At 42.7% G+C, this 18060-nt stretch overlaps 1 protein-coding gene across 1 annotated transcript; it reads left to right on the top strand.

Moving 5' to 3' along the window:
- Positions 1-15500: 15500 nt before the first annotated feature.
- LOC119876408 (39S ribosomal protein L45, mitochondrial-like) lies at positions 15501-16581 on the top strand. The gene is given in 4 exon segments (XM_038541757.1): positions 15501-15682; positions 15684-15869; positions 15871-15900; positions 15945-16581. Coding segments are annotated over 4 exon segments (912 nt in total). The 5' UTR covers positions 15501-15502; the 3' UTR covers positions 16461-16581.
- The last annotated feature ends 1479 nt before the right edge of the window (positions 16582-18060 follow it).

Raw genomic sequence — 18060 nt, 5'->3', positions numbered from 1 at the left:
TTTATTCATGAGAGACATAGAGAGAGAGGAAAAGACATAGGCAGAAGGAGAAGCAGGCTCCCTGTGGGGAGCCCAATGTGGGACTCGATCCCAGGATCCCAGGGTCATGCCCTGAGCCCAAGGCAGACACTCAACCACTGAGCCACCCAGGCATCCCCAAGATAATGTTTGATTATGGTTTGCCCTTGTGTAATTTTCTTGCTAAGACTATGTGTTCCATAGGTTTATGCTATTTCCATTTTGCCATCTAATCTCCCAAATCATGTTGGTAATTAGGTAGAACTGACTTAACCAAGAAAGCCATGTAGATAACAACAAAAAGCAGGGTATATTTTAACTCAGGATTTCAAAAGGACTCATGTGACTGAACCACCTAGTGGAAAGAGAACTCTATGCACTTTACTAGTTCACTTGGCCAGGTAAGCATTCTCAGTAGTCAAATTTTGATTGCTAATTTTCTCGTGACCGTTTTAAAACATGCTCCTGCCCCAGGTTTTTTGACATTCTTCCCACTGAGAAGTGAAATCTACATCTCCTATCCTTGAATCTGGATTCTGTGACCACTTGACTAGGGGATTGCAGCAGAAGCAACATTGTGCCAATTTCTGGGCTCAGACTTTAAGACCTTGTCAGGTTTTCTTTCTTTCTTAGGATGCTTGTTTTTAGATCCCAGCCACTCTGCCATAAGTAACCCCACACTGCCTGGAGAGGGGCCCACATGGAGAGAAGGCTCACAGCCCACCACCTTGGCTGAGCTCCCAGAGAGCCAGTACCAGCCATATGAGTAACACATTTCAAAGGTTGGTGGGCCAGCCTAGTCTAGCTGTTACAGCTAGTATGGTGAGGAACAGAAGTGATCCCTGCCCTGAACTGCAGATTTGTGAGCAAAATGAATGCTTGTTGTTTTAAGCTTCTATGTTCTTACATGATTTGTTATACAGGAATAGATCAACAGAATTTCCTCCCTAAAGAACTGAATTCTTAAACCTGTGTCTCAGACAAGTAACTTCTGCTCTAATTTACTGTGGTTTCCTCTTTTCCAACTTCTAATCTTGTATATGACCCAGGGTGTTCTGCTCTCTTTTCCTTCTGTGTCAGGATAATCCCGTTCTTCTGGAGAATTTATACAGCTATTTGTAGAAAGCACTTGTTCTTCAGATTTGTATGTGTTCAAAGTGTATTCTAATTACAGCTCTATTAACTGGATTCTTATGAAGCTCCAATTCCCTCTGATACACGCCACAGGATGTATGTGCTAATCATTATCACTTGCCAGTCTTCTAACCACACACTCTGCTTTGGCATCTATTTTCTCTGCCTAAGCAATGTTCTCTTTATGGCCGCAATGTCTACCCACGTTAGCTTTTTAAGCTCACTTTTAGTATAGGAGTCTTTATTAAAAGCTTTCCACTATTTCCGCATCATTGAATCAGTTAGGATTCACTCACAAGATAAAAACCACACTGGTTGGAACGCCTGGGTGGCTCAGCGGTTGAGCGCCTGCCTTTGGCTCAGGACGTGATTCTGGAGTTCCGGGATCGAGTCCCACATTGGGCTTCCTGCAGGGAGCCTGCTTATCCTTCTCCCTGTGTCTCTGCCTCTCTCTGTATGTGTCTTTCATAAATAAATAAACAAAATCTTTATATAAAACCTCAGTTATTTGAATAGAGAGAGTTTAATACATGTTAATACATACAAAGATCCTAGCTAGATACCCATCAGTTGGGTCTGTCCATGGAAACAGAACTTAAATATCTCAACATACATAAATAGATTTATTTCAAGGAACTGATTTACACACTTGTGGGGGCTAGCAGATCTGAAATCTGTAGAGCAGGCTGGAAATTCCTCAACAAGAGCTATTGTTGCAGTCTTGAAGCAGAATTTCTTCTTTCTCCAGGAAACCTCAGTTTTTGCTCCTACAGTCTTTCACCTCAGTGGTATCCTAACAGCAACACCTGGATTAGTGTACATTAAGTAACTGGGTACTATAGACTAGCCCAGCTGACACATAAAACTAACCGTCACAGTAACCAAAGGGTTAAAAGAGAATTGTAAAATATCATGGAAGTTGCAACTGCTGAAATCTGAGGAAGCAAAACAAAGATTGAACTTATTAAAACTTAGAAACTTGGTAGATCAACCACGAGGAACTGAAACTCAGACCTCTGAGTAGGAGATATTTCTCAGCCAATGTTAATTGTCTGAGTCCAGAAGAGGAGACTAGGGGATTGGGATCTGATCTTTGAGGAAGGGCACTGGCTGGCTGTTGTTAGTGTCCCCAAGGAGACATGATGAAGCTGATTCTGCAGGTGTTAGAAAAACTGCAAACCGGATCCAGCTGCTGCTACAACATGAAAATGCTTTTGCTATGATGAGGTTTGGCTGGGGTAATACTCATAGGAACCACAAGCAGACAAAAAACCCTCAGGAAATACACAGCAAGGAGCAAACCTCATGTTCCTCTTCCAGTCTTTCTGTCTCCATCTAGTGACCCAAATGGCAGAGCCAACTGGAAAAGCAACATTGTGGCTTTCCACAATGTTCCATAAGTTCCAGCTCTAGGATCCTTGGTTCCAGCTCTAGGATCCTTGGTGCTCAAGGTCACCAAGGCTACCAGCACCAAGAAGTAATCCCAGAAGTTCTGGACTAGATGCCTGCCCACTCCTCCAGAAAAAGTAATTTTCCCATTAAAAGAAAATAGTGAGATTGAAAGTGAGAGGCATTAAAGTAATAACTGATAGAGTCCTCTCCTTTGGCTAGTTAGCATCCATAAAGCTATGCTACAAAATTTGAACTTTGCTATTACCACAAAAACCTTTGTTTTCTCCCCCAAATGCAACTTTTCTGCATAGAAACCAAGACAGTGTTGCCTTCTTCCCAAACTCTGATCTGCAGAGTCTCAGCTTTCATTGTACCCATCTCTGACTGGCATTGGTTATTTCTCAAATGCAATTTCATCTGAACGTATGTTTCCTAAAAACCAAATTATAAAGTTAACTTCCAATAAAATTTGTAAAAATAAGAAGGATGAGAAGGAAAGAATAATAAGATAATTAATATATACAATTATATATCTATATACATATACATAATAAGCATGTAACTAGGCATGAGGCCATTATTGATGTTTACAACTTCCTTCTTTTGCTACCCATTTCATATTTCCTTTGTCTTCATCCAGCAACTCAGATGGTTGGGATTTTTTTTTATATGCTGGGGTAATCCATCTCGCCTAAAGGGTCTGAATCATCACTGGATATGCTTTGGCAGGGGTGAGTGGAAAAACTGTCATCTTCTATTAACTTCTACCATCGGCATGAAAATTCACCCTAGAGAACAACACCCTGGGTTCCAAATACAGTCCTCCCCATTGAGTCATTAATCAATATTAATCACCCCAAGAACAGAATAACTCTCTTCTTTGCCTGTTGGCTTAGTAGCATGAGGAACACAAAATGATCAGATGACAGTCTTGTCTTCCAAATCAATGAAACATTGGTGTAGGCTCTGGAAGAAGCATTTGCTTTTTGGGAATCAGGACTCCGAATGAGCAGAGCTCAAAGTCACAGGGATCAGAAGCAAAATGTCTGTGGGCTGGCGATGAGATTTATTAAAGAGAGGAGCTAGTCTACTTCTACCTATGATTCCCAGGCCCATGTAGACAGGCTTTGGGAAATACAAAGGGAGATATAGGTATAGATGATATAGATATAGATAGATATAGATATTTCCCTATGATTCCAAGTATAATCTACACCTATTGAAGAAGAACTCTCCTTTTAAGATGTAATCGCTCAACTAGTACCATACCTTCAGTAGCCCAGAAAGCCCTAAATCTTTCTACTAGGCCAGCTGCTTCTGAAGGGTAGGGTATAGGCCATACCAGTTAATCCCATGGGCATGAATCCATTGCTACACTGTTTTTGAAATGACTGCCTTGATCAGAATCAATGTTGTATACAGTATGCCATATTTTATAATCACAGATGATGCTGGCAGAAGGTTCTGGGCAGAAAAGGCACAATCCTTGTCTTCTCCAAGGGGGACAATAGTTTTCTCTTCTCCACGATACAAGGGAATAATTGAATCAAGTCACCCCAGAGGGCTGGCTGGGCCCATTAGGGAATGGTGCCATATCAGGGGCTTTTTGTCGTTGGCAAGTTAGGCATTCAGCAGCATTGCTGGTCAGGAAAACCTTGATTAGGGCAAGTCCCTGTTGTTGAGTGCACACATACCCCTATCCCTGCCATTATGGCTACTTCAGACACAGGTGCATTAAGCAAGCACTGGAATAGCTGGGGAAAGATGCTAATTGAAGTCCACAAGATGGGTCATTTTGTCGCCCCTCCAATCAACAGACTCTGAGTCTGTAACTGACTTGGGTCTAGAAATTGGATGGGAGGCCACTCAAGTCAAATTTTTGGTCACCATACTTTTTATAAGTCAAACAACATTCTAGTGGTCTATCAATTTTTTTCATTCCTACATTCACCATGATCAATTGTCCAACTAAAGATCTTAGTCTCAAAACAGTTTGATTACCACAATGTTCATGCAGCCTTTTATTGTAAATGTCCCCTTGTCTTTGGTGGTTAAGTTCTGTCATTTGGCCTCTGCTATATGGGAATTCCGTCCTTCCCCCTTGACATCTGTGAGCCCAACTCAATGAAAGTGTCTCCACTACTATCTCTGGCTTACAGAAAACAGCCACTATTACAGAGTTTTTCAGAGATGCAAGTGCTCACATCAGTGATGTATTTCTCAATGTTTTGTCCTCTGTGGCCTCTGGTTGATGTATTTAGAGGGTAGGGGTAGGTGTGCAGATCTCATGTGATAAAGTGATTTTATCATTCCTTTCTCTCTGTCTTGAATGCCTCTCCTATATCCTGTCAGGGAAGTTCTAGCATTCCAACCTTATTAAACACATACCAATACTGAGTCCAAGGTTCAGTAAGCCAACCAAGAAAGTTTTAGAGCCACTTACAGTTGCAAAAACTAACACATTAAACCCAAAATATCTAATAAATGTGCCAAATAAATTTGATCTGATCCAGTGCTATCTTCCATCATCCCGAGTTTAGCACCCGTAGAACATGCTTCTACGCATGTCCCAGGTTTGTGTCAATGTGTATTATACAATCTTGCAATTCTTTTAGCATATAAATGACTTCTTCTGAGTCAGATGTTGTACTAGTCTTCCCTGAAGAAAGCTGATATTTGACTCTACTTAGAGGTCTAGTGGCAACAAAGGATGCTTGTGATGGGTCTTGAGAACACTGTGCATTCCCTTGAAGGCAACTGCCCCTGGCTGAAGCTGCTATAAGGTTTTCAGAACTATAGATGGGATGGTTGATTCCATCCCTGGAAATTGCTGAGCTGGAACCTATCATCCACTGATCGATCTGAGGAAGTTTTTCAATATCATTAGAAATGAAGGAAAGTATCTTGCAAGTCATCTAAGGGAAATATATCCTTTCACCAACCCATGCCTAGAGTTACCATATTTTTAAAATTAAATTATAATTGGTACATAAGTTACATTAGTTTCAGGTGTACAAGGTAGTGACTCAACTATGCATTATGCTGTGCACACAAGTGTAGCTACCCTCTGTCACTATATAATGCTGTGACAATACCATTGAGTATATTCTCTATGCTTTTATCACTGTGACTTACTTGTTTCATAACTAGAAGCCTATACCTCCCACTCCCCTTCACCCATTTTACTACCCCCCACCTCTCTTCTCTCTGGCAACCATACGTTTGTTCTCTGTATTTATAAGTCTGTTCCTGCTTTTTATTTGTTTATTCGTTTGTCTTTTTTTTTAAGATTCCACATATAAATGAAATCATATGGTATTTGTCTTTCCCTTTCCAGCTTATTTTATTTAGCATAATACCCTCAAGTTCCATCCATGTTGTTACAAATGGCAAGATCTCATCCCTTTCTATGGCTGAGTAATATTCCATTGTGTATATATATATACCACAACTTCTTTATCCACTCATCTATGGATGGACACTTGGGTTGCTTCCACGAGGCCACCATATTTTTTGTCTGAAGCAGCTCTCCTGTGGTGCACCGAGGCTACTATGATGCCACCTAGTGGCAGTTGCTCATTGAACCTTATTTTTCCACAGGCTACTTTTAACAGGTGGTAAAGAAAGCACAAATTTACATTTTCTAGTGAGTCTCCTAAACTAGATAGATGCTCAGAGGTTGGCATCGGTATGTTGCAGACTTTCTCGGAGACAAGGTGAAGAATAATACCATCTCTTAAAGTCCCTACCACTGGAGGACTGAACAGAAGAACGTTCTACTCAGCTGACCAATAGTCTTTCTTTGAGGGTGAGCAACAGTGAAGACGTGGCAGGACAAGCCAATGGAGATCAGGCCACAGACAGCATTTCCAGAGGCTCACACCCTCTGCACCATGCCCACATTCTCCAGGACCAAGGATAGCTGGCATTACAGATCACAAAGCCTGTGGGGATCACACATAAGGATGCAGGGATCATTCATCAACCCTTTCTTTCAACGAAAGCAGTCTTCAGATACTGAGCTAGCACGAGGTTAAATAAACACAAAATGGCAGGGACAGTTAAACCAGCCCAGATCCCCTGCCTCAGAATGCTACATCTGCCCCTCTTCATTGTTGCTTAAGGTACCCCAACCTGCATGCAGCAACAGCCATGGGGCCACCTTGAGGGACGTTTGTATCAACATACATAAGGATTGGGCGGCTCTTGATCTTGGGGTCATGAGTGCAAGCCCCACACTGAGGGTAGACTTTACTTTTTAAAAGAAAACATACATAAAGATTGTTTTCCAGGAATGGAGAACAACATTGCTTGCTTCCCCTAAATAAGACCTACTATGGGGTTCATGGGGAGTCATGCAAGTTTGTTTCCAGAACCTTTTGTCTTCCTTTTCTACCATCCAGGATCTTCCTGCACCTCTTCACTTATGATACCCACACACACCCCTGGCCTTCCTTTTTTGAGCAGTACCTCTAGCACCTGTAGTCTCTTTGTTATATATTTCTCGCCCCTTCCTTATTGTGCCACAAGGTGTCCTTGTAGTCCACAGATCAAAAGTCTAGGGCCCACATAGGTATACATACAGAACACCAATCCCCTCCAAGGAGAAAGCTTTAGCCTTGTGGCAGCAATTTCTGGATTTCCTCTGAATTTTAACCTACGGTGAGTCCTGTGGTACATGCCAGCCTTGCTGTGCTCCTCATAACCTTACCTCACTACACTTAATCCGTCTCGGTCCTAGACCTCTGCATATTAGTCTTTTCCTACCTTTCCCTGCACCAACACCAACACACACACACACACACACACACACACATACACATACACACATGCATGCATGCACGTGCACACACGAAATGCCCTCTTACTTCTTCTCCCTAATTCACTGAATTGTTCCTTCCTTCAAGGTCACAGTCACTCTGCATGCATTGTTATGTCTGCTTTAATTCTGCTTTCAGAGATTCCACATCATATCAGTTTATATCAATCCTTATGGGACTAAAGTAGGAACCAAAAGAACTATATTCTGGATTTGTGCATTTAATCTAGAACTTTAAAATCTGCCCTCTACACCTCTACATTGCTTTAACACTGTAGGTCAGTGCCCAGACCTGGGAATTCAGTGGTGAACAGAACATATATGGTTCCTGCCTTCATAGGGTTCACACTCTAGGGTAAGACAGACACAATACAAGTGAACACAAGTAAATATATAATTACAGGCTGTGATGGTGGTTTGAGATAAGGGTGCCAAGAAAAATTGAAGGAAGTCTATTTTTAGATTGTGAAATCAGAGACCATCTAAGGAAGTGGTGTAAACAAACAAATGTAATAAAAGAGAAGGAATCAGACAAAGAAAGAATCAAGAGAAGACAGTTCCAAGTAGAGGGAACAGCATAGCATGTGTGAAAGCCCCGAAAGAGGAAGAAGCTTGGCACACTCACAGAAAGAACTGATAGGTAACTACATGACTGCACTCCAGTGAGCAAAGGACACTGTAGTTGGGAATAATGGGCAGAGGCTGAATCATGCAAAGTCTCAAAAGCTATGGTAAGGAGCTTGAATTTTTTCTACATGCCGTACAAAGCCATAAATTGGCAAAGAATTGACAGGATTTGGTTTATTAGGAGACCATTGGATGATATGTGGGGATGGCTTAGAAGAGTTGAGAGTTAGAAGGGAAAGGCAAGTTAGGAGGCTGTGACAATGGTCCACATGAACAATGATGGTGACAGTAAAAGAGGTGACAGAAAGGAACCAGTTTCAGAGGTGGAATCATGGGAATTGGTGATGCTTTATACCTACTTTTTTATCCCTATTTTCTGGAACATGTTTTTTACTAGTTCATTCAAGGAGAGTGCTGGGAATTATATTTTCTGAGTGTATATATTATGAGGGACAATTTGCCTGCATCAAGAATTCTTAGGTCACAGAACCTGTTTCCTTTGCAATGCAAAAGACTTTGTACCTTTGTCTTCCAAGCATGTAGAGTTCTGGAGGAGAAATCTTAGGTACATGTGACTTTTTTCTTCTTGCTGCATATTTCTTTATAGGGTTTGGTAACCTCTTAGAGTTAAAAATTCAGCATGAATAGGTCTGGGGGTGGCTCTTTTATTAATCTGCCCAACATGGTGTTATTTAGCCTAGCCACATTCACTCCCCTTTCTTCTGGGGCCAGCAGCCTCATCATCCTCTGGGAAACATTGTCTCCCTTACAGTCCATGTGGACACTAAATGAAGCAAACAGCCACTCATTCCAAGAGTAAGAGAGTGCTGCCAATGAGACCAATGCTCCCACCCTTTTTAGCTGCCTAACCTGATTCAATGGTGAGCATTTGACCCAAGCCCAACCAATCGGAGTCTGAGGATTAACCCAAGTTAATGCCACACAAGTATTATTAGAAAGGAAGAACTCTTTACTCCCGTTGGGCTTGAAAGCTAGAAGAATATTAGCCCGGAGTGACTGGGTATCATCCCATGGGAACAACCTGCCTAAGAATGAAGCCAACCCAGAAGAAAGCCAGAGCTGAAGAGATGGAATCCAAGTGAACCTTTGAGCCAATCATGAGCCAATAAAATCCCTCTTTTGCTTAAGCCAGTTTGAGCTGGGACCCTGACACGCCCCGAAGATCCCTGATTAATACAGGAACTATATTTCATTTTTAAAATAGAATTTTACTTAAAGCCAACAAATGCTCTATCTATGGCATCTTCTACAAATGATTTTGTTAATTATTTTAAGAACTCTTGTTATTTGTGGGTCGGCTCTTTGATAACCGTCTTTCACAATTATTCTATTCTTTCGTTTTCATTTCTTTGTCTTTTGCTTTTGTGTTCTAGGAAATTTATCTTTATCTTATCAGTTACTAATGACATGCAAATTTCTCTACAGTGTCCATTTGCATGTCATGGCTTCCATTTTAGAGTTTAATTCAATAACTATATTTTCCAGTCAAATAGCATTTTTCTTCCTCTTGGACTATTTCCTTTTTATAATGGCTTTTTCTAATCACAAAGGTGTAATTTTTTTTTAACATATGGCGTTCTTTGATAAACAGAAAAAAATGAATGGAACTGTCATTCATTTTCTTGGTCAATGATTTCTCATATTTTATTACTTAACTCCCTTACTCTACTTTGTCTTTACAGCATCTACTACCTGAGATAGATGGTAGATGGGAGAGATAGAGAAAGAGAGAGAGAGAGAGAAAATCTCCCAGGACCTTGAACAGTGCCTGACACAAGTTGGCACTCAAGAACGATTTGCCAGATCAAAAAAAAAAAAAAAAAGAACAATTTGAAAAACACGTAAACGAATAATGTAAATGCATTAATTTGCTCATAGAATCCTTGAGAAAGTAAACTAGCACAAAAAGATAAATAACAATCCAGGGCAACTAATGGAGAGTTTTAGAAATACACACATGATTAAAAGCCAAAAAAATTATACAGATATAGGTATACTCTGGAATGAGAGCCAGGTGTGGGCAGAGAACATCATTTAGTGCTTTGAATGATCAGAAGAGTATCCACAGAGAAGCCAAAGATTGAGTGGAACTTTGAAGAAGGGGTATGATCTGGTGACATTTTCTTCCAAAAAGTATTCCTCTGGGATTCATACCAGTCTGTCCACTGTAGTCAGCAGCCAATCAGTCCTTCAAAATCATAACTACTTTTCCTATAATGGGATGGAATTTCAGGACTCCAACAAATACAGAATTTTAGACTGAAAAATCCCAGTCCCTCTTCTATTTCACTCCTAAATGAAGGTGCAGTCAAGGAGACTAGTTGAGGGAGGTTGGTTTGGTAGGTCTTTTCTCTCTTTTGTCTTTGATTCTTGCATCACTTATGGCAGGTATCTCTGATCAGGAGCACTTTTTGGCACCAAATGTTCTTATTGGGCTGTACTGTGCCTGGAAAGATACTGACATCAATAAAAGGTTACTGAGAGTAAGGATGCAGCCTCTGACTCAAATAATGCATACTTGTAGTAATAAATGTGCCTATCATCACTACCTACAATTTGAATGGGGCCCCTAGAATTGTGCAGTGTACAACTGAACAGCTGCCCTGGGCATTTCTGTTATGACTAAAACGTGCCCTAATTCCTCCTCTCTCTAGTCACTTTCAGCTTCTCACTACCTATATGATTCAAGATACCCAAACTGGCAGGGACTCTAAGGAGGTATAGCAAACAGATGCAAATCAAAAAAAGAACAAGTTGAAATGGTTAACACCGATGCCAGGGAATGTCTGTGTTGAGAAGGACTTCAGAGTGCATTGGTCTCACCTCTCCCAGCAGAGCCATTTTCTATTGCCATGACTTGGACAGATGTCACCTAACTCACCTTCATGACTTCCGTGGTCTGGGAGCCTACATCCTGCAATTGCCATTTGCAAACTCAATAGGCAGGTGTAAATGGCAAGCAACTCCTATTTAAATATAATGAAAATAAATGTATGTGATATAGTTAAATTTATAAAGCTTTTTTGAATTCCTTACAGCTAGACAAATCCCTGTGTTGCTCTGCAAGAGAGATGAGAGGTAAATCTTTCCAAGCCTCCTGCCATGTTGTGGTGGGAAGGGAAGGGAATGGCAGGGGAGACAAAGATGGAGCAAGGAGAGAAAAGATGACTTATAGTGCTCAGCTGAAGTGATTTTCCCTCTCACCTTAGTGGAGTGGCTTCCAAATGCTAATCCCTGGAGCAACACCAGACTGGCTGCTCCAGAACCCCCAAGGAGCTTTATACTTGGAGATTTCCAAGTCCAACCACTAAAAGCCTAAATTTAGTAGTTTGGGGGTGAGGCCTGGGCATCTCTCTTTTTTAAGGCTTCAGATTATTTTGAAGTACATCTAGGTTGAAATTCACTTCCTTAGAGAGTCCGGGTCATCCCATTCCTGGTGATAAAAAACAAAAACAAAAAATGCTATAATTCCTTTTTTTTAAACATTTTATTTATTTATTCACAAGACACACAAAGAGAGGCAGAGGCATAGGCAGAGGGAAGAGAAGCAGGCTTCATGCAGGGAACCTGATGCCGGACTCCATCCCGGGACACCAGGATCATGTCCTGAGCCGAAGGCAGACGCTCAACCACTGGGCCACTCAGGCATCCCAAATGCTGTAATTCCTAAAACTCTTGCAAGCAAATAGCTCTTATATCCTCCGGCAGTGTTTGTTAAAATCATATTTTTTTACTACTGAAGGCAGTTTGAGTAATGTTTTCCTGCTCTCCCCAATGCAGTCATTCTCCAAAGCATCACCTGAGGCCTGTGACTGGGCTTCTCCATCTCAGCTTGCCCTCTTTGTTTCGGGCCAACCAAGATGCTGACAGGAACAAAAATGACTTGTTTTTGAGAATAAAGATACAAGCGATGACTGAGATGACGCACACATGTTCATGGAGGGAGACTCTCACATCCGACCTACCTTCCGTCCACAGAGAGTCACGTTGCTACTCTAACCACATCACTAATTCCAAAAGATGGGGACTCCTACACACGGTCTCCAGGTCAATGCTCCTGATTGGGGCAGGCACCTGAAAGGCATCCAGTCCCAAGTTCCTGGCATCTCAAGTTCTCTTGGCACTAATAGTTAAAGCCTATGATTGTAACTGCAGAAAGCCAGTATTCTCAAGTTGTAGAATCTCTGGGGTGCTTGTTGAAAAAAGGTGACTCTCAGGCCCCACAAAAAACCTTCTGAATATCTGAGGTGGGGCCAGGAAATCCTCCTTCTGAACAAGCAAACCCAGGTAAATCTGACCAAGGCTGATTTTGAACTTCATCTGTTCAGTATGAATTAGGGAGAAATGAAAGGAAAAGTATATAGAAAAAGAGAGCAATTTCTTTCCCTCTGAGGGCCATTGTTGCGTCTCCTCTTGAGATCTTGACCAGACATTCCCCTCATCTTCCTATCCATTCTCTTCCTTAAGAAAAGTTCTTATCTATCAGAAGATTCATCTTTTCTTTTTTTAAGGTTAGCAGTTAACTATGCATGCGGTCCTGTTCTATCCATTTGAGCAGAGGGGACAGAAGAAGGAGACAGGACAGTGGGCAGAAATGTACAGGCAGTGAAGGACAGTGCTGGAAGAAAAGCCCAGGCTTGGGACTTGCCTATGTCAAAATAAAAAGAAAAAAATGAGGAAGAGGAGGAAGAGAAGGGGGAAGAGGGAGGAGGGGAGGAGGAAGAGGAGAAGGAGGAGGAGGAAGAGAGGGAGAAGAAGAAGGAGAAGCAGAAGAAGAAGAGAAAGAGAAAGAAGAAGAAGAAGAAGAGAAGAAGAAGAAGAAGAAGAAGAAGAAGAAGAAGAAGAAGAAGAAGAAGAAGAAGAGAAGAAGAAGAAGAAGAAGAAGAAGGAGAAGAAGAAAGAAATCCATACCCCTATTATGTTACTTAGAATCAAATTATTGAGTGATGATTCATCTATTAAGTTCTTTCCCAATAAGCCTGGGTTGTGGAAAATCAAAAGTCAAAAGTCATGGCTCCATCACTTATTGACTAGGTGACCTTGGGCAGATTATTGAACCTCTCTGAGATTTAGTTCCCTTATCTGTAAAGTGGGGGTAATCCCCTAATAGGGCTGCCATTCATTTTCATGAGGTGACATATTTAAAGTTCCTAGCACAGGTTTTGGCCCATGATAGGCATTCAAAAGGCCCTAGATATTATTTAAAAATATAATTCTGTACTGTACATCCCTCTGCACTTCCCTCCCCTTATTTCTTTCCACTTACTCTAGGCTCCAAGTTGAACTACTCACTGTTCTCTAGAGCCATGATAAGCCATGAGCCTTAGAGTCTAACAGATTGCTCCAATACTGTCTCCATCACCAAATCCAGCTGTATGACCTTCATGGAAAGAGTAGTCACCTCACCATGTTTCTGTAAAGGCCTAGTGCAGCAAGGCATATATGGATCCCAGCTCCATGCCTAGCACTTACTGTACTCTATCCTTCCTTCCTTCTCTCCTTGCCTCCAGGGTCCCATATTGGTCCATGCTCTCCACCCCCGTGTCTTTGCTCAAACTATTTCTTCCACCTAGAGTGCCCCTTCCCCATTTTCTGCTTGTTGGAATTCTTCCCAAAGCCATCTTCCTACTACTGAATCCCAACAGACAAGATGCCCAGATAAGCCACTCTATATTAACAAATAGAGTACTCACTGAGAATCTGTTACAGGCCAGGCACTGTTGCAAGCGCCTAGGGGTGCAGAGATGACTGAGGTCTAGTCCCTAAACTCAACAAATTCAGTTGACTTAACATAAGAACAAATAGCTGTAATATTATGAGGTGAAGGTAGTGATGGAAGTTAAGTCTAAGGTGCTGGGAGAACACAGAAGAGGGGGCTCCTGGATCAAATGGATTGGGGATGTCTTTGCAGACATAGGACCTTTGGGTTTGACCAGGAGGATGAGTGGTGTTTAACAGGCACAGAAGAGGGAAAAGGTTGTCTAAGACTATCCTGCACACCTGAACATCTGAGAGAGGGAGGAGGGCCAGCATGGCGAGAGGCTCATCGAGAGTGGGGAGAGGATGGACACAGAGCTAGGGAAGTAGGATGAGGACCAGGGTATGAACAGTGTTGACTTTGACCTGGGAAAGCTCCCAAGAAGTTGGCTCCATTCTAACCCCCGCTTGGCATAACAGGACAAGAGAAAAGACCTGCAGTCCCATAAGGAACAGCCTCCCAGGCCAGGAGCAGTCTCTGGAAATCACTTCTCTCTGCCCATCATCATATCATTGGCTAAGAGGCCATGGGCAATAAGACTGGAACTCAAAAGACATGTGGGTATAGAGGCCCCTTTCTGCTGGCCTTTTGTTTTTCTTTTTAGCTACAAACAGATTTTCTTTTGATTTCTTAAATTCAATTGCAAAATTTAGAAAATCCCACTCTACTCACGAGGGAGTAAAAGTTGGACGATTCGGTGCTTTCTGAGGAAGATTGCAATTTGGGAGTGAAAATTTCAACTCACCATTCAACCATCTCTCTCTATGAGCCAGAGGTCAATGACCACAGCACTGGTGCAATGCCTCATCTTAGGGCCTTCTAGAATATGTTCTTGGCCAGGTATTTTTGTTGGTTTCCAGGCTCTGCCTGGCTCCATGCCTGCAGCGGCAATCATTGCCCTCCAGATGCTGGCTGCTGATACTTAACTTATCGCCTCCTGGGCTTAGCACACAAGGCCAGGCAAGGTCCCTGGCCAACTTTACCATTCTTTTCCCCCACATTTCCTGAGCTCCAGACACATTAAATGTCTCGCTATGCTCCAGACACAGTAGCCCTTTCACAGTGCTTGGAATCTGCTTTGCATGTGCCTGTCTGAAAGGCTCTGACCATCATCACTCCCAGCAACTCTCCCCTGCCCCCCAATCCCCAAACATACATACCTAACTCACATTCTCTTTAACAGACTCATATTCACCCTTCAAGTTTAGTCATGTGTCACTGATCTCAGTGAAATCTCCCTCAGGCCCCTCCTTCTCCCCTAGTGGTAGGTCACTCTCTCTTGGATCTCTTACAGCTCTTCTCTCCAAACTTAAACAGCACTACCCTGTCATGCAGCAACAGATCTGATGAGATCGGATGAGGAATCTGTGATTCCTAGGGAAAGTGGGCTCCCTCAGGGCAGTGCTGGGGACTACCCATCTCTAGCCTAGCACCCAACATAAAGTCTAGTCCATAGTAAACACTGTTTGTCGATGGTCCCCACTACTAACTTGGAACCTCAGTGGGGCAAGGACTCCCTTTGCCTTGTGTAGTGCTGTAGCTTCTACACAGCCAAGACAGTGCCTGGTATATAGAAGGTCCTCAATTAAAATTGGTTCAATTAACTAATCGGTTGAATTAATTATATTTAATCAACTCAAGACAGTAGATGACATGAAAGACTTGACCAAATTAAATTTCCTGAGTATTTGTTTGGAGAGGATCATGATTTCAAATATTTATTGAGGAACAAAATGGCAGCCCCCACACCGCGGGGTTTGTATTGTTTATCCAAAGCCTTAGGATGGTGGTCTCGGCAGCCTGTCCTGGTGACTCAGTCCACAGTTGTAGTTCCAGTGAGAACTAAAAAACGTTTCACACCTCCTACTTATGAACCCAAATACAAATCAGAAATGGAGTTCATGGAATATGCCCCGGAAAGCAGGACTGGTCATTCCTCCAGAACGTTTGGAGTGTCCACTACATCTGGCCTGTACAGCTGGTATCTTTGATGCCTATGTTCCTCCAGAGGGTGATGCTCGCTTGTCATCTCTTGCAAAGGAAGGACTGGCACAGAGAAGTGAACAACTGAAGAAGAAGGTGGCATCACAATTGTCAATCCAGGAAGATAAGAGAACATGATCCTAATTTTAAAATAAAGGACTTCCCCGAAAAAAAAAAAAAAAAAAAAAAAAAAAAAAAAAGGACTTCCCCGAAAAAGCTAAGGATATTTTTATTGAAGCTCACCTTTGTCTAAACAACTCAGACCATGACCGGCTTCATACCTTGGTAACTGAAAACGGTTTTCCGGACATGGTCTGGGACATCAAGTATAAGACGGTCCGCTGGAGCTTCGTAGAATCTTTAGAGCCACCCCAGGTGGTTCAGGTTCGCTGTTTGAATCTGCTGAACCAGGGCAACATATACGGCCAGGTCACTGTCCGCATGCACATCCGACAGACTCTGGCCATCTATGACCGGTTTGGCCGGCTAATGTATGGACAGGAAGATGTGCCCAGGGATGTCCTGGAGTATGTTGTGTTTGAAAAGCACCTGGTAAATCCCTATGGGAGCTGGAGAATGCATGGCAAGATCACCCCTCCATGGGCACCCCATAAGCAGCCCATCCTTAAGACGGTGATGATCCCTGGGCCCCAGCTGAAACCCTGGGAAGACTATGAAGAGCCACAAGGAGAGGCCCATAAACTTTAGCTATCCTGGTGGCATAAATGACTCCTTGGATGTGAAGCATGGTGATGAGGTGGCTGGATGCTGTGGAGTCTGGAAGCTGTGAAGTCAGTCATCTCTCCATCATGCTGTAGAAGCATCTATGTTTGACCTTTCCTCTCCTGCTTGGGTGTTTCCAGCTGTCTCCTCCGCAACCATGGCTGATGGCTGGGTCCAGGTGGGTGGCTGGCTAATACATACAGCCATAAGCCCACTTCTTCCTATTTAAATTGTATATCTAGCTTTTGAGTCTCAACAAAAGTATGTTTCAGATACCTATTTTTCCTGTAGCAGAGACCGTCAGGAGCAAACTGGCAGAATTTTCTTTTTAATTATAGGCAGGGATCAGAGTTTGAAATAAAACACTGTCAGGGTATTGGACACACTGTGGTGGGTTATGTACTTCTCCCCAGCTTAGGCTAGAAGTAGACCAGCCTTCAGAGAGCAGAATTGGAAGATGGGCTGAACTGTGAATTATGTGGCTTCCAATAAATCCAGACTTAGGAAAAAAAAATATTTATTGAGCGCATGTCCAAATTTTTGTTCACACAAACTGTGTAAGATATTTAAAGATAAATGAACAAGAAGCTCATGGATATGTAGGATGGTGGATAGGTTTTTTATAACAGGAATATTAACACACCATAAGAAGCAATAAGTACCATGGAAGAGGGGCAGATAAAGTGCTATGAGAACCCAGGGGAGAGGGGACTTCTACAGGATAAGTTGGAGGTCTTCACGGAAGACAATCAATTTGACTTGGGACCCCATTTATGATGTTCTTCCAGTGTGACCCTGGTCTACTGGATGTGGCTGATTGGAAGCGGACACCTGACCCGGGCTGGAGCCATTAGTCTCTGTCCCAGGAACTGGGATTAGAGGCTTTAGAGCACTAATCAATTTTTGTTGGTCCTTCAATTTAAAGACAAGTAGCCCCTGGAGCTGTGTAGTTGCAGTCTTTTACAAACTGCTCAGAGATGAAGAAAAATCAGGCCTGGGGAGAGAGCAGAATGCAGGGGAATGGAGGAAAGCAGAAAGGAGTGGCCGCGTGGCCTGGCTTTCTGATGACTCCTGCTCCTAGTTCCAGCACCTCAGTGACCTGCAGCATATCAGTCCATGGATATTCTAGAACACTCCAAGATCCTTGTAGTAAATACCCCCTTTCTGCTTCACTTAGCTGGACTATATCACTACAGCCAGCAAACCTTCATGAAACCTGGGTAGGTGTGAAGAAATGGGCCAGGTCCAGAATGGGGGCTAATGGGGAAGAGACATGAAGGTGTAGTTTATTGGTCTTCATTTCCATTTCACATTCCCTCCTTCCCCTTCAGCATCTCAGTCCGTAGGCCCTTCCATCTCCTCTCTACCTGTCCTGCGACGTAGTAGTGAAGGTCCTACGTGGCTCAGGCTAAAGCAGTCCTGGCTATTCCCAGTTGTCTTATAGACCCCTGGAATAAACTGGGCAGCCTCGGTCCCAGGGAAGGACTCTACATCCAAGTTCCCTGTCGCAAAAGTAACTCACTCGATGGAACAGACCTAAGAAGAGTGCACACATGCATGCTTACATACGTCCACACACGTGGGT

The sequence above is a fragment of the Canis lupus genome, chromosome 7 (genome assembly GCF_011100685.1).
Source record: "Canis lupus familiaris isolate Mischka breed German Shepherd chromosome 7, alternate assembly UU_Cfam_GSD_1.0, whole genome shotgun sequence".
In the NCBI taxonomy this organism is placed as follows: domain Eukaryota; kingdom Metazoa; phylum Chordata; class Mammalia; order Carnivora; family Canidae; genus Canis; species Canis lupus.
Note: the sequence above shows the minus strand (reverse complement) of the source record. Positions and strands in the feature narration are given on the sequence as shown.